Genomic DNA, 22,073 nt, shown 5'->3' on the forward strand with positions numbered 1-22,073 from the left:
ATCTTGGCGCGTCAGTTTTCAAATTCAAAAACCTCGCGTCATTTTTGCGCGTTTGAATAGTTTGCGCGCGTAATACCCAAAAATATGCATCGTATTGAACTAAACCACGCGCAATTACTAACATTTTCGAGAATTTCGCATTTGAATTACATCAAACCGATCGCATTCACAACCCAATCCGACTTTCACAAAGCCATCTCGCTTACGAAAGAAGCGAATTTCTCACAGCCGAATAAAATTCTATTTCAATGGCCGCAGAAGCGAAAATTTTTATTAGAAAAAGAACTGGCACTTCCGGTTTGGCTCCTGGCGCATACGCTGTTTTGGTTGCACGTAACGCATATCCTTCCGAGTGGTACAGGTAGGTATTCCAAATTTGTTGAAAAACCGACCTTAAAAAACAAGGTTCTCTTGAATCTTTATATAGTTCAAGGTGAGTAGATATTTTCGAGCATTGCCACACGTGTACTTAGTAAAAAAAGTTCTCTATCAATATTGGATATGCCCATAGTTCTAACAATTTCTCTCGTGACCATGAAAACACGATTCGGCGTTATTATTAGATTAAGTTGTATTATCAAATTATTAAACTCTCAAGGTCCCTTTTTTTGTATCTCAATAACTCTAAACAGGAGTTTAATTAAATACAAACAAGTGCTAAGTAGGTACTTAATCTTCTTGATTAGAAACAAATAAGTCAATTTATTACGAAAATATAAGTACCATTGAACTATTTCCGTATCTACTTATTTTTTCCAAAAGTTTAATTAAACATTAATAGCTGCAAGTAGAAGTAGGTTCACGCAAAACCGACAAAACACAAACAATTTTTTTTAATTCGTAGATAATTATTTATATGGTCGATACTTTTAGGTTTATTCATCATTAGTTTATCAAAAATTTGACAAAAACAGCAATTTTGAAGTGTTTGTTGATTAGGATTTGAATTTTTTGCGAGCTACTTTGAGTGTATGAGCGAGTACGATTCAACTTCAAAACTCGATCTCTGCTCTTATCAACCACAAGGTGGCATATAATTGCTTTTATTATTTAAAAAAAAATTTACATTGTCTCTCTTTTGTATAGGTTTGCGTGCACACTTACATATTACGTAAATGTTTGGTATGACAGACCGAAACAGTGTCAGGAAACTTCAATCCCTATTTCTCAACTCACAGTTCCCAACGACTCTCTTTGTGATTGTGTAATTGCCAAACATTCCCCTGTTTTATCTTTTATTGCAGGAAATATACTGCTCTAACCTTCTACGTAGGACAAGCACCTGCAGGCGCTTTTCTAGAGACGATTTTCCTTCATTTTCGGCCGTCAAGCGTCAGGCCAAGGCGGTAGTTTTAGGTGAATAGCAGGGGTTGTGGGACCTGTCGTTTAAAGAGCGCAATACCTACGCCCTGATCCCTATAACCAATCCAAGTATGGCTTCACTATGGCACATTTCCACAAAAATAAAAAAAAATGCGCTATTGTGGCCACTTTATCCGTCCGTCCGTCCGTCCGGCTGTAATAATAATAATAATAATATATTTATTGCCTGTGATCAATATACATTGACATAGACATAGTCACTAATATTAACAAAAACACATTAAAAAACACGTTAAAAAACACATTAAAAAACACATTAAAAATATGTCGTATCACAGTTGGTCAATATAAATCACAGTGTATACAAATCGCTTGTTTTATAGAAACAATTGTGCACTAAAAAACTTTTTAGTGCCGTTTTAAATGCCATGTCGGTTTTCAAATTTTTAATAGTAGATGGAAGGGAATTATATATTTTTATGCAATTGTACAATGGTCCTTTTTCGAATTTGGTCGTACGGTGAACGGGAATAGTGAGGATATCAGAGTTTCTTGTCTTATAGTCATGATTAGCATTCAATTGATTTGAATTTGATTTAGGATTTGTATGGACAAACATGCTTGACTTATAAATATAAATGCTTGGAAATGTAAGCATTTTGATGGCAATAAAAGTGTTTTTATGTGAAGTTAGGGGCTTAATATTAAATATTAGTCGAACAAGTCTTTTTTGTAATGTAAATACTCTACTACACTCCCCAGCTGCCCCCCATGCTATTACACCGTATGCTAGATGGGGGTATGCCAGAGCATAGTATATTGTGAGTAGAGCGTTTTGATCTAAACTCGATTTTAAGTTTAACAGCACATAAAAAGTCTTGTTAAGTTTTTTACAAACATGGTCTATTTGATGGCGCCACGATAACTCATCGTCAATAACAATACCCAAAAACTTTGCACTAAGTCTTATATTGGTTTCATTTGATGGCCTCATCTTCCCAAACTGTAGACATACGGTCTTTTCAACATTTAAAACAAGTTTATTTACACAACACCAGTTTTTAAATTCCTTCATGGCAAGATTGGTTAAAGTAAGTAAATCATTTGAGGTATCGGCCGAGACCACAATTGTAGTATCATCAGCGAAACCTACCAATTTACTAATTTTTACGAACTTTGGAAGGTCAGCACAGTATAACAAAAATAGCAGAGGACCAAGCACTGATCCTTGAGGAACACCCAAAGATACTTCAAACGTCCTAGATGGCACATTTTCTATGTCCACGTATAGTTGTCTTCCCGTCAAGAAAGATCTTATCCACGCGAGCAACGGTCCCCTAACACCCAGATGTTCGAGTTTATAACAGATACATTCTGTTTGGATGGTATCAAAGGCACGACTGATGTCAAACAGTAGAACGTTGATCAGTTTCCTTTTGTCTAGTTCTGTGTACAGATGTGTTAGTAGATCGAACGCTGCGCTTTCAGTAGACATCCCTGACCGAAAGCCATGCTGACAGGGTGGCAAGATTTTAAATTTATTTATAAATGATGTTAATCGATTGGAGATAATTTTTTCCAAGAGCTTGGAGAAAATACTCAACAATGATATTGGTCTGTAATTTTCAATACTTGTCGGATCCCCCTTCTTGTATAACACAATTACACGAGCAGTTTTTAGTGAGCCGGCCAGCCGGGGAAAGTTCCACAGGCTAATGATTTGTTATATAGATGTAGTATGACAGGTGCAATGGACGTCCAAATGTGTCGCAAGATTTTCACAGAGATACCGTCTTCTCCTGACGACGAGGTGTTTTTTAGGGAATCCAATGTACGATTTAGTTCGTGTTGTGTTATTGGATAGACGTAGATTGATTGACTAATTCTGTTGTCTAATGTAACAGAGCATGTCGTGTTTTTGTCAAAGTGTCCATCCGTCCGTCCGCTCGTTTTGCGACGCTACTAGTTCTTTATCTTAAGAGCTATTGTTCTACTTTTTTCGCTATTTGGTTCGTTATGGTGTCGTGCGCCAAGGAAGGAATTTTTTCTGCGTTTATTGCTAAAAAAGTTATTGTAAAAAAACCAACAAACCGTTTTTTACATGTTCCATAATTTTACACTTTTGCCGTTTATTAACCATCCTAGAGATCATTTATAATTTTGTATTGTTGTCTGTCGTCTATCTGTTGGTCTGTCCGTCTGTTCCTTTGCCTGTCTGTCCCTCTATCTGTCCGTGTGAACGATAACTTTGTTTAGAAATGTCCGATCGCTTTTACATCTCGTTTGCATGAAATTCAATATGGGCCATAGCCTTAGCCATATAATACGCAATGCCAAAAGTTGAGTCGAATCGATTCAAAATTCACAGTGCCCTTTTCGCATCTCGACCATTTATAAACCGAATTGCAAACTTTTTTTCTTATAAAAGTATTTGAATGAAATTTGATACATAGGCACTTGGAATAAAGGAAAATCAAACGCCAATTTCAAAATTTGGTTTTGCGCATGCGCAGTGCCAACTTTTTTTATTTATGGAAGAATTTAAACGAAATTTGATACATAGGCACTTGGAATAAAGGAAAATCTAACGCCAGTTTCAAAATTTGGTTTTGCGCATGCGCAGTGCGAACTTTTTTATTTATGGAAGCATTTAAATGAAATTATATGCTTGGAATAAAGGAAAATTTAGCGCCAGTTTCAAAATTTCGGTTTGCGCATGCGCAGTTCCAACTTTCTTATTTAGAAAAGCATTGAAATGAAATTCTTCTTATAAACTGAAATTGAAATAGCACGTCAAAAATGGATTGCCCATGTGCAACGCTATCTTTCATATTTGTGGCCGGATTTTTACGATTTTAACAGAAGTTGCATCTTACAAATGGGAAATGAATGCAAGTGGAAATGCGCTTTATGTAAATCGTTTACGATTACTTTTTAACTTTTTAGCCTTACCAGGGAGTGCCGCGTGCGTCTTCGATTTCTTCTGGAATTCACCTTTCTTCGTAAACAGCTCAAACTCCACACATTGGCCCTCTTTCTGAAACTACCTCATATTTAATTCCCATACGTTTATCGTATATGGGTGTTCCACCTAAAATCTGCACTGAATATAGATCCCGACAACTCACTCTTTCATTCCTTTCTATGGGGTGCAACAGTGAAGTGAAAAACTACAATTTTTTTCAAACATCCCTTATCCCTATGTCTAATGTACACACAAAATAAGGCTTGGATGGCAATTTGCCTTACTATAATCGGAAATCCGGTGCTGTTTCTCGCATAATCTTATAGAATTTACCTATTGACGTGATGATATAATAATAAAAGGCCATTAACAATAAAGTAATTTCACGCTTGAACTCCATCTATGACTTGTTCCTCGTTAAATCTCCTGCATAGGTGTCACTCGTCTGTTAAACAATGTGTAGGTTATATAATACACATTATACAATTTATACTTTTAGCAATGATTTCCAATTGATATTGTATTATTAAACGTTACGACATTATGCGCATTATTTGTTTAAAGCAGATAAATTTGAATTAAAACAACGCATTGTAGGCAACTGAAACTACGCAACTACCAATGTAGTAACAAACTATACCCTTTGGAAGGAGGAAGTTACTGTTACAACGCTTTTACGAAACGTATACCTGTTGGTCCATCCCTGTGCTTAGATCTTAGTATCGACACTTCGTAAAAGTATTTACTATTATAGTAGAGTAGGTTATTGAACGGAAAATTATGAAACTTGGTTGTTGTTTATTGTTTTGTCGCTTTATTCGTACTATCTTAACTTTAGTTTTCCTTTTCTTTTATAGGTTTGGAGTTAAAGCAACCTATATGGAAGTATAGAGCACCTTTACCAAAACCGGGTAATAGAGATTACATTATAGAACCAGATTGGGACTCTCGTTTTCTTTAATTGGTATGCAATAAAACTATTCAAACAAAACTGTTGAGTACATACAAGGTATGGTAGGTAAAGCTAAGCTAGATCGGTCACCAATTCCCGCATTATAAATATACAAATTAGGATTAGGAAAAAGTAGGTGCATGCATAATGAGTCGAGCAATCAACGATGTCCCTACCTATGTACTCGAAAGTTACGAACACCGACTGAGAAACTGCCTTGTTTTGGATCTCGGCCCAGTTTAAACTCAATTATACAATCTGCTGCTTTACCGTGCTTTGGTGAAGAGTATTATCATTGATTATTGTGTATAATCAATGGTATTATCGTACTAAATCCTTGGACAGATGTTACAGTTCGAACCTCGAATGATTTTATTCCTCTTCGATCTCCATTGTAATATGTTACATAGTATGTGAAACGCGCGGTAGGAATATTGACGTCGATGTATAATAAAAATGTGTCCTTGTTTGAAGCATATATATGGTTTGAAGTTTAGTTTTTGAGGTTGTGTTTTCGTTTTCGGTTTTTGTGGTTCTGATTCTGACATATCAAACGACTCAACTTTTGAGGTTTTGTTGATATTATGTTTTCGTTTAATTGTTGAATTAAATACGCTATTTTTGCAATAATGTTTTAAATAATGAAGGATCTCAAGAGTGTATCAGTTCAAGCAATCGACAGCGATATCGCTTTGCTGTTACCATCAGGAGTGTATGAAATCAAACCAATGGAACCGAAATCGAGGTTGAAAAGTGTAGCTTTTTTTTGTGTAGCTTTAGCATTATCTGGCATAGTGGGTTTCGGATATTTTTGCCCAGACAGGGTAGGGCAATAGTACGTAACTCATTTGTATACTATAGGGAATGTTTTAGGTGTGTGCTTTATCGAAACGTGATCTTATGATTTCTCCGGCAGCTATAAGTGACGGTATGGGGAAGCCGTTGTCTCATTTAAATAGCAAAAACGGTTTAAGCTACGATGAAATGATTAATGATGAATTTGCTTTCGATATGGATTCACATGATGTCATGGTATTTCTACACATGCAAAAAACTGGTAAGAACCCTTATTGCATTTACTTTCTTTGTGTTCCATAAATAGGTCAAGGAAACCGTATTTCATTTGAAATCTTAACAGGAAACTGCACAAATGCACATCTAAGATTAGTGTATTATTATAAAATGTAATGATAGGGTTACACCTGGAAGTGGGTATGACATTCTCCACGTCATATCCTTTATGTTATGACCTCTTACAAAACGTGCATAATCACAACTTTATAATCTATTTCCAATTCAAGTTATCTTATTAAAAGTTTTGTCATTCTTAGTTTTTTTTTTTAGTGACGCAATCCTGATTTGAATTTTGATCACGCACAATTAGGAATGTTGTGTCCAACCTTGGTTTCTTGTAAGTTGCGAGTATACAGCCTTATGAGTTATGACAAAGATCACACTGCTTGGTGTGGGGGGTAAAGAAATTCCTTTCTTGGTAGGTATGGTGTCCATAAAGGGACCGACTTCTCCAGAGTGTAGGCAAACTACAAACAGGTAGAGCTATGAAAAGCTGATGCTCGGAATTAACACAGATTTGCCATGTTAAGGTGGAGCTTCCTGTTCATGTCTAAGTTGGTTTTGTGGTTTACCAAACAAAATAATAAATTTTTTGCCCAGCTATTGACTCAAAACCTCAAAGGTTATTGTTGTAACTTGATACTAGATTTATAATTTAATATTTAATAAAGGAACCTCTTTATTTGAGGCATTGAGCTGCACTCCATAAATTCCATAAAGTAAAATAACTTATCTATCCCTGTACAATACTATCAATATCAACATAATTTTACTATACGTCTTAACAGTTATAATATTAAATAGTTCTTCCGCATTCGGATGGAAATTCGCAGTTTCAATTTAATTGATAAAAAATACACCTTTGAATTCTAGAGGACACACTTCCTGGGTATATTATTTTGACCATTGTGGTTATCATTCACAATCAATCCATAATTTTTACTAAGTAATATATCAGTTAATAAAAATGATAAGTTATTGATCGATGATTTTTTGTAACAGCGTTAATTAAATAGTTCCTGCCCGTCCTCGTACCCGTCTACATGAAATGAGGTTTGCCAAAGGGATTCACAAATAAATCCAACATGTGCGTTGTTTTTGCTAATAACAATTTCGGGAAAACAGACAAGATAGAATCATAATAATAATCCATTCCAAAACAATTACCCAAAATAGCTCAACCTTGTCAAGACCTATGTTTTTGGGCATTGGTGGTGCCCTCCTCTGAACTTCAGACAAACCGTTTTTGTGTTCAGCGTTTGACCCTATTTGGACAACATTTCCATTTAACATTTTCATCTCAAGATATTGTAATTGTATTGTAGCGAATATTCCAGAAATCCCGATAGACATCGAGGTGCCATGAAAGATTAATTATCGGCGATAAAGAACGAAAGGCAGTTCCAATTTCAAGGCTGAAGTAATAAATACTTCGCGCTGTTATAAATTGTGTATCTATGTGTGATAAATAATATTTTAACTGTTACAAATCAATTCATTTCAAGACTGTTATAATTGTTCATTAATTCTAAATAAATAAATCACGTAATTAAATGTAGGTTACAGTATTATTGAATTGTCAAATCTTACAAAAATGTATAAAAATGTATTTTCATAATTAATAATGTTCAAGACATTTTTGTGTTAACACTTAACACTCCACAAACATTGCAGTTTGGACGCAAACGAAGTCATAGACGCATCGTGTAAACCCAAGTGGCGACCTTGCTCCATAAAAGTAGGTACACAGAGTTCTGAGAGCGCAGGACACCTATTAAATGATGTATGCTGCAGTTGCAAAAGAACACGATAGAAGAATATCAATATATAGGCTCTCATTGATAATTTAAATCTGAAAATTGTCATGATCTATCTAAAGAAAATATCACAATCGTTTCACTTTCGTGTCACAGGGTGCGGATAGCAACTTTCTTATTTCAAATAGAACACCCTGTATTTGATTGCATTTTAGAAATCTACATGAAAATCTATGCCGTTTGATACCACATATCTCTATACCAAACATCAAAGGTTTTCAAGTTATTTGAGATTTTTGACAATGTTTGCCATATAATAATAATAATAATAATAATACTAATACGCGTTATTTCCATCGACACATGATAATAGTGCATATGGATGCGTCAAAAAGTACATACTAACCTTCGCATACAAAAAACGAAGAAAAAACGACGTAAATTTTCATAAAGATTTCGAAAAGACAGGATGTTCTATTTAAAAAGAAGAAAGTTGCCATCCGGTTAATCTGGAGGGTGCAGATTGTTGCCTAAAACGTAGTTGACGGCAGTAGTCGGCAGTCATTACGGCCTCGTGGTTTTGGAAAAAGCGGTAGCCACAGTTGAAGAAACGGCTGTCCAGGGATCGGGCTGACTGAAAAAAATTACGACACACGAATAGGACAGGATAGGTAGCGATTTCTCAAGCGGAAACGGAAGCTGAAGCTAATTAGCGGCATCTACGGGGAAACGAGATGCAGGAAAAACGGAACACAGCCCCTCCTTCTTATACTTAATGGAAAGAAAAGCATCAAAAGCTCTCCTCTAAACATTCGCGGAGGGACCGACAGTATACTTCCGGCCAGCACAGCGTATTCGAATACCGTTATTAAAACTTTAAATTAACATAGGGAAACTGAAATCAGCTAATACCTAATGTATGTATGTTCGGCAGCTGGTTTCCTTATCAGCGGTTAAAACGACTCTACAAATTTTAAAACATGCACACACTGCAGTGTGAGATTGCTATTGTTTTCATGTTTCTTGATAGTACAACAGGAACCACAAAAGTTTTGAGCAACACCTCGAGGGACACTGAATTATAGAGCCTCAACACTCTCTACACCCTCTTAGAACCCTTGGGAAAGTAGTCCTACACCCATTATATTCAAGTGCAAAAATAACAGAGGTCACTGTAAGTCATAACTTGCAAAGAACTGCAGTAAATGCAAGTCATCAGCTTTCTATTTCTATGTTAAATTCAGTGGATCGAATAACCTACTCGATAAGCAGCCGTTTGTTAATTATATACTTTTTAACAGGTGGTACCTCTTTCGGAAAACACTTGGTCCACGACTTAGATTTAAAACGACCCTGTACCTGCCCGATCGTGAGAAAACGCTGCTATTGCTTCCGGCCACATTCCAATCAGAGTTGGTTGTTTAGTAGATACACGACAGGTTGGAAATGCGGACTACACGCGGACTGGACCGAACTCACGAGCTGCGTCGACGAGAAACTGGACGAAATGGAGGGTCACATCGCCAGGCGGCGATACTTTTACATCACTTTACTTAGAGAACCCGTCGCTAGGTATCTATCGGAATATAGGCATGTACAACGTGGCGCCACCTGGAAGGCCGCCAGACACTACTGTAGTGGTCGATCGGCCACATCCGAAGAATTGCCACAGTGTTTCGACTCTGAAACCTGGGAAGGTGTAAGTCTCGACGAGTTTATGGCTTGCGAAGCTAATTTGGCTTCGAATAGGCAGACGCGCATGTTGTCTGATCTAGAATTAGTGGGATGTTATAATAGCGATTACATGCCGAAGGCGGAAAGAGATAGGGTAATGCTGGCGAGCGCGAAAAAGAATTTGGCGTCCATGTCTTACTTTGGCCTAACCGAATTTCAAAAAATCTCCCAGTACATTTTCGAGGAAACGTTTAACTTGCGTTTTGCGATCCCATTCGAACAAAATAACGCCACCGTCTCGAGTTCCACCATCACGACTTTATCGTCACAGCAGGCAGCTCGAATTGCTCATCTTAACGCCTTGGATCTCGAACTGTACGACTTTGCGAAAAAATTACTGTTCGAAAGATTCAATAAGTTAAAAGCTAGAGACGCAAATTTTGGGCAACGGTTTAAGCATCTAGGCGAGCTGCCATTTAAAAATGGTGTAACCGAGTTCGATTGGGACAAATTAAGCGATGATACAACTGACGGCACAATTTAATTATTTAGTTGTGAAAGGCAACTTTAGTTGTTTTGTTAATGCACATAACAATAGATTTCCAGTATTTAAACACCTAGAACGCTATTGTTGCCGAATGTTTGTAAATTGATCTCAACAAGCAAAGCTTAACCTGATGAGACTATTTCCGACTGTACACAATTTGTCCAACGTCCAAATCTTAATGATAACGTAGTTTTTTTTTATTACCAAAGATTGTAAGTATATGTGTTAATAGATCTGGAAATTCATTTTTTTTACGGAACCGGATTTTTTATGAATCTTTTCTGGAAAGTGTAGGCACATTTTTTGAACTGAGGGCATTTGGATGATTCTATTTAACAATAACCGTTTAGTTTAACCCGATCTTATTGAAAGTGATTCACTCTGGCACCTCGCCTGTCACTTTCTTACAGAAACTCATGTTTCTGTCAAGTATAGAAAAATACAGAACACTCAAAATAGTAACTCACTAGCGCAAACTGCTTCTCATACAGATTTCTCAAAGCAGTTGTAATGTAAAATAAGCTCTTTTCTACTCCACACCAAAAAATGCGAAGTAGCTGTAAATTTGGTTACAAGGGTCCTGGGTTCGAATCCCAGGTACGACAAGGCTGGTTGTGATTGTATTAGTAGGTTGAGTAGGGAGAGTAGATGGTTGTGTTAGCTAACTCTTTTCTCACCATAAAAATCAAATAAATTCGAAAACTGCTTGAGATTGCCAAATTTTGTTTACGCTAGTGATGAATTGCCCCAGTGACTTTCTCATAAAATTTGAGTCCTGAGGAAGATGGTCAGTATTTTATTTTGGAACACTGAATGAAGATGAAAAATACACCTAATTAATGTCATGTCACTTACCGCACGCTTTCCGGAAAATGTTTGTAGAAATCCAGATTGGTTCCTTTTGCTTATCAAATTTGAAATAATGAACTGTTATAGATTATAAGTAGGTACTCATTTTGATCATGAACAATTTTATCGGACACGGTAGGCCTAAACGTAGAATTCGCTGTGAACTGAAAATTGCACATTATCTCGTGAATGGTGTATACATCGAAAACTTCGTCTTACCATACGGTATTTGCCAATTATTTTTATAGAGTGACTTTTTCGATACTCGAAGACTTGAATTTCAAAAATTCATTGCTCAAAATGATAATGCATAATTGAGAGAGGTGTATCCTTTTTGCTGTAAATTGTTGGGTGACCCACAAATAGATGGCGTGCTGTACTTCACATATTAAAGTCACTAGATATAGAAAGTACCGCAATCATCCGCCATTTTTGGGCAAATTTGCTGCCAACTTAAAAAAATTGACAAATAAAATCTGAATAGCTGTCATTTTTCATAACCTAACTTTATAGTACTGTCATGTTTTATAAAAATATATGCAGATATCTCCAAACAGGTGGAACAATCCCTAACATTAAAGTTACTAGAATCTGGTAACTTCCGCCATTTTTGGGCAAAAATCATGCGTTCTCTCTCTAACACACGAGCCCAATGGATTGCGGTACTTTCTATATTTAGTGACTTTACACATATAACACATCACATTGCTATATGCTTTCCAGTGCCAGTTTTGTCCTCTATCTTTTCCATTACTCCCTTCACAAATACAGGGAGTTGGATGTACACAGGCACTAATAAGATTGGCCTTATTTTGACATTTGCGCATGGCCGTTTACATTCACAAAAAACGTGTTTGTTGCAAGTAAAAATATACTCTGAGAAGACTTTGAGGTTAGGATTGAAATCCGTTTTCTCCAATTGGAATTTTAGCCATGCACTATTTCAAAATCCCAGTACCAAACTAAAGAGTATGGGCACTGTGTTTTTTAAATTTCCATTATAATTCGCGATTCAGTTAACAGTGAGACCTCTGGTGGCAGCACATGTAATTAATATTGGTGGATAAGGCCGCCATTTTGTTTATTTACAATGGCTAAAAGTAATCAACATTGCAATTTACACGTGTGTTAAAGTAAATACACTTGCAAAAAATTTAATTACACGTTAAATAGCATGGATAGTCACATTTTATCACGTTACTTTCACGAATTTTAAATGTGATCAGTGCAATTATGCAACCAACAATAAGGATAATTTAAGAAATCGTCGTCTAACGCATAATATTTCCAAATTCTTTAATTGTGAATAGTGCAATCTCACAACAAAAAATAGGAGATACAATATAGGTCATTCTTTGACACACCTCCGCTTTGAATAACGTTCTATCAGTTTAATTACGCTGTAATTCGTTCGCAAAAGCGTCACCTTTTAACAGGCGCGGGATATGCATGCGAACGCGATCGCAGCGAATTCGATCCTTCTGGACATGGTCTTAGGGAATGTCGGCGAGTTGTTCTACAGTTGTACGAGTGCGCAAGAAATTGAATGATACATGGTGATATTTATTTGTAATTAGAAAATTGAGTCAATTGCGTGTTCAAGCTAATTCGAGACAGCCTTGTGTTAAGAAAAAGACCTTTCAGGAAGGATAAGATTAAGGGTTTATGTTTTCAAGTTTCAAAAACGGCAGGATTAAGTCAATTCACTTTCAAATTCCCACCTATACACGCCACTTGTAAATTAAACCAGAGCCTCTAGTGTTAATCTGAATCGCGAACACACATGTCGGTAACATAGGTTTCTATTCCACCTACGAGCACTAGTAACTGTTGGTAACTCATTTTTTTCTATTAATGTTTATGCACATCTTTAGAGAATGTTTCGGTGTTAAAATGGGATATTCGCTTGAGCTTCCCTTTTTCTTTCTTCCATTTCGCGTGATTTACTTCCTAATAAGTGGGCAAGTTTATGGATGATTTTCTGTAAAATTAGAGGTGGGGCGAAAAATTCATTTCCAGGTTGGCTTAACCTTAGTCTCCCCACTTATGTTAAAAGAAAAATACCCTTGACGTTATGTAACTTTTCTCTTATTAAGGTGAAGAGAGCTCCTACTGTCTTGCGTCTGTGAAATGTATGTTGTATTTTTCCCAGCTTTCTTTAAATGGGCGGCTAACCTTCAAATTGCCACTAAGTATATTCCGTTGGCAGCTCCAGATGCAGTATGGGGTCTTATGGACTAAATGTCTCTCTTACTGATTTGCGTCATTCTTCTATAACGCAATCCTTGTTCCTCAGCGCACTGATGCCAAAGTGACATATGATTGAATTGAAGTATTAAAACACAACCTAATCTCCTTTTGCTGTGATTGACATGTTGTTAATAAGTTTGACATCATGTCTTGTATGTATGTCCATAAGCACCATATACTGCATCTGGAGATGCGAACGCGTTATAGGAATTGAAATTATCAAAAACCATAGCAGTATCGTTTTAAGCCTCATTTTTTATAGGTATTTACGAAATTTCATTCTCTTCATTGAAGATCACTATGATGGTCCAGACCTTAGAGAAGGAAAGAGTGAGGAGTGATAATAATGATCGTAAAGTGAAGCCCACATTTGTTTGTTATTTCACCGAAAACTAACCTATAATTCCCTGCGAAACGATATACTTTCGCGTGTTTTTTGGCACTTGTTTCGTGCACTACAATTTGCCATTGTCCAATAATGTTTTTAATCGCACACTTCGAATCTTAAGGATCGCATAAACACGAAAATGAAAAATTAAACAAGCTTTGGCTCCGAAAATATGGCCGCCCCAGGCTACAACGCGCAGCATTGCCCTGGATAGGCCTGTTTATTTCAATAAATAAATATTATCAGTCCCCTTTCTTTCATAGTCTAAGGTCCGGACGTTTTTTTAGAATACAAAAAACAGCACTTGCAAATAAAGTGTATCAACTGATGAAAACCAACAGTGTTGCCAATAAACCAAGCAAGAATTTTAATCCCTAGACAATGACCTCACTATAGAAGTAGAAACTGGCGGGATTTAAAAAAAAATGAATTGTTTTATCTCATGTTGAAGTGCTGACTTACCACACTCTTTCTATCCACCCCATTTTATGGTAGACGTCAATGTTCTATTGAACAAATGCTACTTTATTTCAACAGCTTATGCTCCAAAATGTTTCTTGATTCTTATAGAATCGTATTGTAGAGAACATAATGCAAAATTTACAGCTAAATTTTGATGGTTTAGCTCTCATTTTTGAATTATTTTTGTGATTTACCTACCATACTACATTATGTAGTTAGCGGTTTTATGTCCTTTAAATTCCTATTATTACATCACCCTACTGTTGAGTATTGGGTCGTCTTGCATGTCACCTAAAGTGGAGAAGCAAATTGACTACATCCTCTTTTCTCGGATCATCGCCCAAAATCTAGATTTAGATTTAACCGAATTGTCAATTTAAGTTTAAATCGTAACGTTTCGTTTGCGCCGAACGAACAAACTAATACTCATTAAATTTAACGCTCGCAGCAATTATTAAGCAAAGTGATTTTTAGTAGTAAAATTGTACCTAATATCGTATCGCGTAGAGTGTAAGAGGTTGGCCTTAATAATTTCTTACAATCGAGAAGGTTTTGCACATTTGCCGTGCACGTTGTCCCGCACTATCCTAATCTTAAACATGTGATGAAACGTTTTTTGAAACACGACAATTCACTTGAATTTTATCATATCACAGGGTTTTTAATAATAAGTGTAACTTTTTTTCAATATTAATTAACTGTACAAATTAGAGTATAATTTATTCATAAATACGTGCATCTACTGCCATGTTTATCGTATTTATTTGACTGATTAGATTAGATGATAATTTATCATTATTTGTTTCGAGTCCAATTGTAACGTTCGCATAGCTTTACACTTGTTTATTAGCGAGGAAGGTTTACATTTGACAGATTTAGATCATAAATAATTTTCGTAGAGCTTCCAATTAAAACCTAACATCATAGTGTTAGTACTCAATTTGTATTAATTTTAAGTTCACCCCAAAGAGTACAAAGCTATTCGTATATACTGCGACCACGAAATTAAATATATGAAAATTTAACGTTTATTGTGTTATTATATTTTTGTGTTAAATATAAATTTGTTATCTAACTTGTAACCTGTAACATTAAGAATGTCTATGTAATGTAAATACATAGAATGTAATTTTGCAGATATATAATAAATTAGTTTACTATAACATTTGTTTATAACAACGCAAAGCACCTCAAACCCTTCTACTTTTTTCATTTATATGTACCAATTTTGTTTTGAAAAAGATCAAGAAAGCTGCAAACATCATGTCAATTTTTCACGAAATGAAAGTGTTGCAAATCTATACTGCATTCATTATAAGAAGGTAGCAGATGGCGCTGTGTTTGAAGATAAGCACACATATGAAAAATATAAAACGGCACCAAATAATTGCAAAGTAGAAGTATCTAGCACTGCAAACAGACATAAATCTTTTAAATTATCAATTAATGGCACTTCAACAGTTTAGATCTCAACAGAAAGTATCACCTTGCAGAATTCGCCACTCGTTTTATGTTTCAGCGTAATACTGACTCGTGTTTTAACCAATCACACTGAAGGGCAAAGCTTCCCTATGCTTTCTACCCTACCTTCTTAAAATGAATAGTAGGAAAGTAGTTCAGAACGTCGACGTAAAGCTACCGCCACCAACATGGAATCCTATGAATGTACGTAGATCCGCCTTCCAATGAAATGAGGAAAAGCCGTCGTTTCTTTGGGAGTGTCGACAATAAGGATGTCTTCCACGAACTTCTCCAGTAGGCGGGATTTAATTCTTGAATCGATCTGATATTCGCCCTTGCTCTGACTCTTCAATTCATTGAGTGATCGACATTCTTCAGTGTTCCATCGCCATCTCCACTGTGGGATACGGTCTATGGCGTTTCCTATACTCTGAAGGCACGGAGAAATACTTCCTCTGATCAAAATGGTGATATTGTGCAAGAAGCTTCAAGTCAGGAGGAATCCGTTCCCAAATGTTCCTTACCGAGTGCATCTGGACAATGTTTTGTTTGTCAAGAGAGTGTGGCACGCAGCATGTATATCCGGTAGTAAACTAAAACGTCTCATTGGTCAAAACGGCCAATCGATGAGAGCCTAGCGTCCCTGACTGCAAACGTTTAAAAGCAGAGCGTCGAACTCTGCAAAGGCAATTCCTGCTTCGACTGCTCTTCAAGAGACAACCAGCTCTCGGCCTGGAGAACCATTTCGCCCTCGCGCCGGAAGACGACAGCGCACGCCGCCTACATTTCGGCTACGATTTTGTACATATTGTAAATGTATTCCATAAAACTCAACAATTTATTTAGCGTCGCTTTTCTTTTTCCAAAAAATCAGCAGTTATTTCTTTACCACAAAGGCAGCAATAACCCTTGAAGCAAACTCATTTCTTTACAACTGACCTGATATAACAGCAGAGCTCGTTTATGGATGGCTGGTGGACCGTCATTTATCCCGCTATACTCCCGCGGCGTATATGAGCGGCTATCATACAGCCTCAATGCAATTTTTACATTTTTTAAACACTTGCTAACCATGCCAGACAACGTATCAAACTTTTAGAACTACTGGAGTGTTTGTAAGGTAACCCCCCTCTATTCACTGAATTATGGGAGAATTATTCTTTACGTAGGTAATTATTCTTTTAAATAAAAAATTCTGGATAAGGATCCGACTTTCCTTTGTGTTTGGTATGCCCTTTCGATTTTGAGAAGAAAATTGTCTTACCGGAGGGGAGGGGGGTACCGGCAAGAAAAAAGGAGACCAATGATCATAAACGGCATGAAAACACCACTAAACCTTCAGGTATGTGCATAACGGCGCACCGCACCTTGCATCGCACTATAAATATCCGATAATGCCTCGCACGAAGGGTTGCCGCCGAGAGTCAATTCTTTTTTGTTGCAGCAGTTCATGTATTTGTGTGGACTATGGCGGGGTTTTTGTCCCGAAAAAGGTTTCCGGTATCGTCTTGTTGTGTGGGCAATATATTTATTTGTTCTTGATTATGTCTCACGTCCCAACACAAAAGGACCGTCCTAGTACGTATGGCACAATGTAGGACCAATATTCATGCTACCCAATCCGAGTCGACTATTACTGAGATTCAAAACTGCCGCGAAGTGTCCGTCTTTTCGCCATTCGACTTGAAAGTTAGATAGATTTGCTCCACCGACCTCTTAAAAAAATAAGAGGTCCATGCGTTGCTCGTAGTTTCTTTCCCCCAAAGTTGCTAACTGTATGTGTAGGTACGGTAGTGCCGGCTTGGGGAAGTCATCACAATATTTGGGTGTAGCGCCCTCTATTGCGGAGCAGTATAAACATGTACCTTTCAACTGCGCTTATGGATTTATGTATTATATGTCGCTGTAAAAAATTTAAACCGAATGAGTAGGTTACTTCATTGTTTGACTCACTTTGACCCAGCTTACCCTCTATCATATCCTATCACTGTAATAATACCAATAATCAAGAAATCGAATTGTGCTAACTTTAGCGCTTTAAATTTTTTGCAGCGACATTTAATAGTAGAGAATGCCACATAAGGTCAATCTTCGCTCATCTGCACAAAAGTGATTGATCTTCCATCACTTCAACTGACAAGTTTAGAAATATTCGATTAGGAAAAAATAAAAACAGGCCAAATTCTTCAATTCGACTACAGTTAAATTAAATCAATGATGTATTTATAATCCAATCGTTTACCTATAGTACAGATCTACACATACACAGATTGCTAACCTTATGCATTTTTTGGGAAACAAATTTAGGTATACTTAAAAGCGCCCTCTATTGCGGAGCAGTATAAACATGTATCCTTTAAAACTGTAATATGACGCTTATGGATTTATGCGTTATGTCGCTGAAACAAAATTAAAGCTAAAGTCACTAGATATACAGGGTGGTGACTTGCGTAACGCATCATAGGGATTTCAATGTAAAATTCATAACATGCGATTATTGGCTCCCCAAATTATTTTCGAGCAAAAACGTACTAAGGTTTTTTGTAGAATAAAATTTTTTACGCCTATAAACCGTATTAGTTTTCAATTTTTTACATAATAAAGACGGAAAATTGGAAAAATAAAACCCGCATCTTTTTCAATAATCTGCGATGCCATGGAATTTTCTAAAACAAAAAGATATTCAGTTATCAATTAGCAGCAGTTCGAAATGGATTTTATGATCGACTAGGTTACTGTCTTGCAGTTAATGGTGACTTATTCGAACATTTATTGTAAATTGTTATATTAGGAAACCGTTTTTAGTAATTTGCTCTTTCTTTATGTTAAATTCGCTGTTCTAAATACATATAATAGTTTTTGATAGAATTTGATTTGTTTTATAGCAGACATTCCCTGGCATGGCGGATATTGGCGTACGTATTATACAATTCCATGGCATCACAGATTATTGAAAAAGATGCGAGTTTTATTTTTCCAATTTTCCATCTTTATTATGTAAAGAATTAAAAACTAATACGGTTTATAGGCGTAAAAAATTTTATTCTACAAAAAACCGTAATACGTTTTTGCTCTAAAATAATTTGGGGAACCAATAATCGCATGTTATGAATTTTACTTTGAAATCCCTATGATGCGTGACGCAAGTCACCACCCTGTAGATATATTTAGTGACTTTAATTAAAGCTACAGTGACTTTATACAGTGGCGACAATAGGAGTTCGGCCGCCATTTATATTTAGTGACTTTAATTAAAGCTACAGTGACTTTATACAGTGGCGACAATAGGAGTTCGGCCGCCATTTTGCGTCAAAAAGTTGGCAACACACAATACACGTAGGCATTTGTGGCGTACACCGCAATATCAGCAGTCCGCCGGCACGCGCGGTGGTTGCGTTACACATATTGTGAAATATTGTAAAATTTTGAATATCTGCAGGTGAAGGATACGAAAAGACAGTAATATCAAGAACAACGAATTATTACACTTATTAAATAAAACACAAAATTCCTCTCCAATAAATTTATTACAAAATAATTGGTCTAAGCAAAAGACGTATAATTATGATTTTCGTTACCATTAAGTCTAATTGAAAACACTTTTTGATCATCCTACAGGTCACACATCAGTGGGTTCAGCATCATATCTTTCAACTTCCACAGCTCCTCCTGAGTGGATGGTCCAGATCCCATCAGCTGCTTTCTGAAAACCTTCCTTTCAATATTGAATGTCTTACTCTACCTCGTCAACATAATCTCTTCGCGGAATCCAACTCATAGAAATTGTTCGATGGGCTATTGCACTGCGAGTCGAATATGGTATCGCGTTTCACAACAATATCCTCAATTGCTGCCACATTGTCACACATATTAGGTTCCGCCACATTCGTTTTCAGCTATTTTTCGATGCCTTTGTTCTCCAATGCTAATTGCACGCAGAAATACAATTAGGTACTGAATTCACGGCCATCGAAATACAAATTTTTCATCGTCTGCCTCTGGCATTTGACTGCAGAAGTCACTAATGTCAGGCTGTCATCTGTCATGTGACTAGTGTAGGAATATTATGGCACCTGTACTTCAAATTTGTCAACCAGTGACGTTTATAGAAGCGCGGGAATGCGCGTGAGCGTATCTATTACTGGAAACACGTGAAATTTGACGCAAAATGGCGGCCGATCTCAACGACCAATCAAAAATTAGACACTCTATTGTCGCCACTGTCTCTATAGTCACTGTAATTAAAGCGCTAAAGTTTGCACAATTCTAATTCCTTAATATTCGTATTATTACAGTGGCACAGTACAGTGGTATGATATGATAGGAGGTGCGTTGAGCCATAAATGTTTAAATTAACACTGGAGCTACTCATTCGTCGTAAGGGAGTTATTAAAAGCGGGCCCCTGTGGTCACAGATACACACGAACATAGGGCAGGTTCTTAAAGAATCGTGAAGGTTTTTTGAAGTTGGCGGAAACTATTTGCGGCTTTAAAGGTCTTGACAGATTGCTAACCGCAAACGCATACTTACAAACTATGTATATCTCTGCCATCATTAACGTTACACTCTTTACCACGCCGATAAGATATAAGATAGGGAGGTTATTTTCGAAAAGTTGATAGTTTTCGAGTTGTAAGCACAAAACTGCTAAAAAAATATCTTTTTAAACTTTTTTGAATTTTTTTCAATGTTGCGTCATGAAATTTTATTAGCAAACCTCAGATTCGAATTCAGCACCAAAAAAAAAAAATGTAGGGGATCAAAAACACTAATTCATCATACAAAATTATATTTGTTTAATTTTAGCAATAGATAACATAATATACATTAGACAGACCTTTAGGTAGGTCTACAATAAACCGTTTTAATTATTTTTTACTGCCCCAACAGGAAATTTGTTAATTGGTGGGTGAAATAATTATGTAAAACAAAATATGGATATCGGATTTCTTTTACTGAATTATTGTTCTCACCAATCAACTTATTGTAACAATGCAAATCCAAGCAGTACGTATTTTGAAAAATTTGTTTTATAAAAAAAAACAGAAATCGATTATTTTTGGTGTATCCCTATTTGGAACTGCACAAATTCAGTATATGGCCTTAAAACAGAAATCCATCCATTATGATACGAATATATATTCATTTAATTACAAAATCTATGATCTAGCTAGACTATTTAGAATAGACTTCAGCGATGAGCTGTCGTAGGCCCCGAACTAGAAACTTTCTCCAGCTTTTCAAAATGCTTTCTAGCATTTCTAATATTGATAAGGGTAACCTCCGAGGGTATTTGCGGATCGGACATGCAAACCATTACATAGGTGTTACTTGTAAACATATCTATATAAGCGGCGAATGCCGAATTTCTAACTTCCATACTTTGAAATTGGGCTGCTAACTTCGAGCAGGATAATTTAAATTGCTTAATAATATTCGACACCTTCTCAAATCTATGCACGTCTCTGTGAGGTTTACGTTGGCAATATGAGATAACTAAAAATGTGGCACGTTCGAATAATAAGACTTCATCCGCATCGACAATATTGGCGAACTGCCTCAAACTACTTTCTAAAGCCTGTACATTTGGTATTAACATGTATACAATACTCGACCATGCGCGATAAAGCGTTTCGTCCCAAATCGAAGTTCGAAAACAAGTGCATTCGAGAGGCTTCGACAACCTTTTCAAGTCGGCTTCGCGTTCACGAAAAATAATGTCACGTTGATCCTCGGCTACCAAATCCATCTTGTGTATTAGACAAAATATTTTAGCATCGGGAGAATTTTGTAAGATCGCCTCTAAACACGACTGATAATAATGCATGTCCTTCTCTAGCTCCCTACTTTCAACATCGAAAACGTAAATTAACACTTCCACATTTCTAAAGATGTTATCGCGCTGCGAAGCGAAGTAGTTTTCCATGAAGGCTTCTTGACCTCCGCAGTCCCACAGATTAAGAACTAGGTTGCCCAAGAAACGAACGTGAGAGTGCTCAACATCGACTGAAATTTTACATTAGGATAAATCATAAAAAAACGTGCGGGTTTTACTTGTTGCGCCCAATCTTCGCGTATCACGAGCAATATAATTCGCAAATATTATCGATCTCATACTAGTTTTACCCGAACCGCTTTTGCCCATGAGTAGAACCTAGAAGACACGTTAAATGTTGTTTTATTGCAATTATTAGACATACCTTTTTCTTCATTTTTAACTTATTGATAACTGAGCAATTTAAAAAAGCAAATTAGTTTACTAATCACAAAATATAGTTTAGAGGTTAGAAATTTGATATCTTGACGTTTTTAAAACTTTGGTATAATAGGCGTTTTCTATCAGGCTTACCGTTCATTCCAAATCATTATT

General features: G+C 36.4%; 3 protein-coding genes and 1 long non-coding RNA gene across 4 annotated transcripts; 2 read left to right on the plus strand and 2 right to left on the minus strand.

Annotated features, from left to right (window-relative positions):
• The first annotated feature begins 60 nt into the window (after positions 1-60).
• Positions 61-5,448, plus strand: LOC116170255. The gene is made up of 2 exons (XM_031486503.1): positions 61-361; positions 5,146-5,448. The coding sequence occupies exons 1-2, from the start codon at positions 85-87 to the stop codon at positions 5,247-5,249; spliced, it is 381 nt and encodes a 126-aa protein (XP_031342363.1). The 5' UTR covers positions 61-84; the 3' UTR covers positions 5,250-5,448.
• A 289-nt stretch (positions 5,449-5,737) lies between these two features.
• LOC116170252 (heparan-sulfate 6-O-sulfotransferase 2) lies at positions 5,738-11,367 on the plus strand. The gene is made up of 3 exons (XM_031486499.1): positions 5,738-6,064; positions 6,114-6,297; positions 9,373-11,367. The coding sequence occupies exons 1-3, from the start codon at positions 5,882-5,884 to the stop codon at positions 10,287-10,289; spliced, it is 1,284 nt and encodes a 427-aa protein (XP_031342359.1). The 5' UTR covers positions 5,738-5,881; the 3' UTR covers positions 10,290-11,367.
• On the minus strand, positions 10,801-11,609 carry LOC116170256. The gene is made up of 2 exons (XR_004145198.1): positions 11,361-11,609; positions 10,801-11,305 (listed from the first exon to the last, which is right to left on the minus strand). It is a non-coding gene; the product is annotated as an uncharacterized LOC116170256 (long non-coding RNA).
• Positions 11,610-20,475: 8,866 nt separating this feature from the next.
• LOC116171274 (ras-related GTP-binding protein A) lies at positions 20,476-22,035 on the minus strand. The gene is made up of 3 exons (XM_031488018.1): positions 21,904-22,035; positions 21,758-21,857; positions 20,476-21,709 (listed from the first exon to the last, which is right to left on the minus strand). The coding sequence occupies exons 1-3, from the start codon at positions 21,913-21,915 to the stop codon at positions 20,895-20,897; spliced, it is 927 nt and encodes a 308-aa protein (XP_031343878.1). The 5' UTR covers positions 21,916-22,035; the 3' UTR covers positions 20,476-20,894.
• Between the last annotated feature and the right edge of the window lie 38 nt (positions 22,036-22,073).

The sequence above is a fragment of the Photinus pyralis genome, unplaced genomic scaffold (assembly GCF_008802855.1).
Source record: "Photinus pyralis isolate 1611_PpyrPB1 unplaced genomic scaffold, Ppyr1.3 Ppyr1.4_LG5, whole genome shotgun sequence".
In the NCBI taxonomy this organism is placed as follows: Eukaryota; Metazoa; Arthropoda; class Insecta; order Coleoptera; family Lampyridae; genus Photinus; species Photinus pyralis.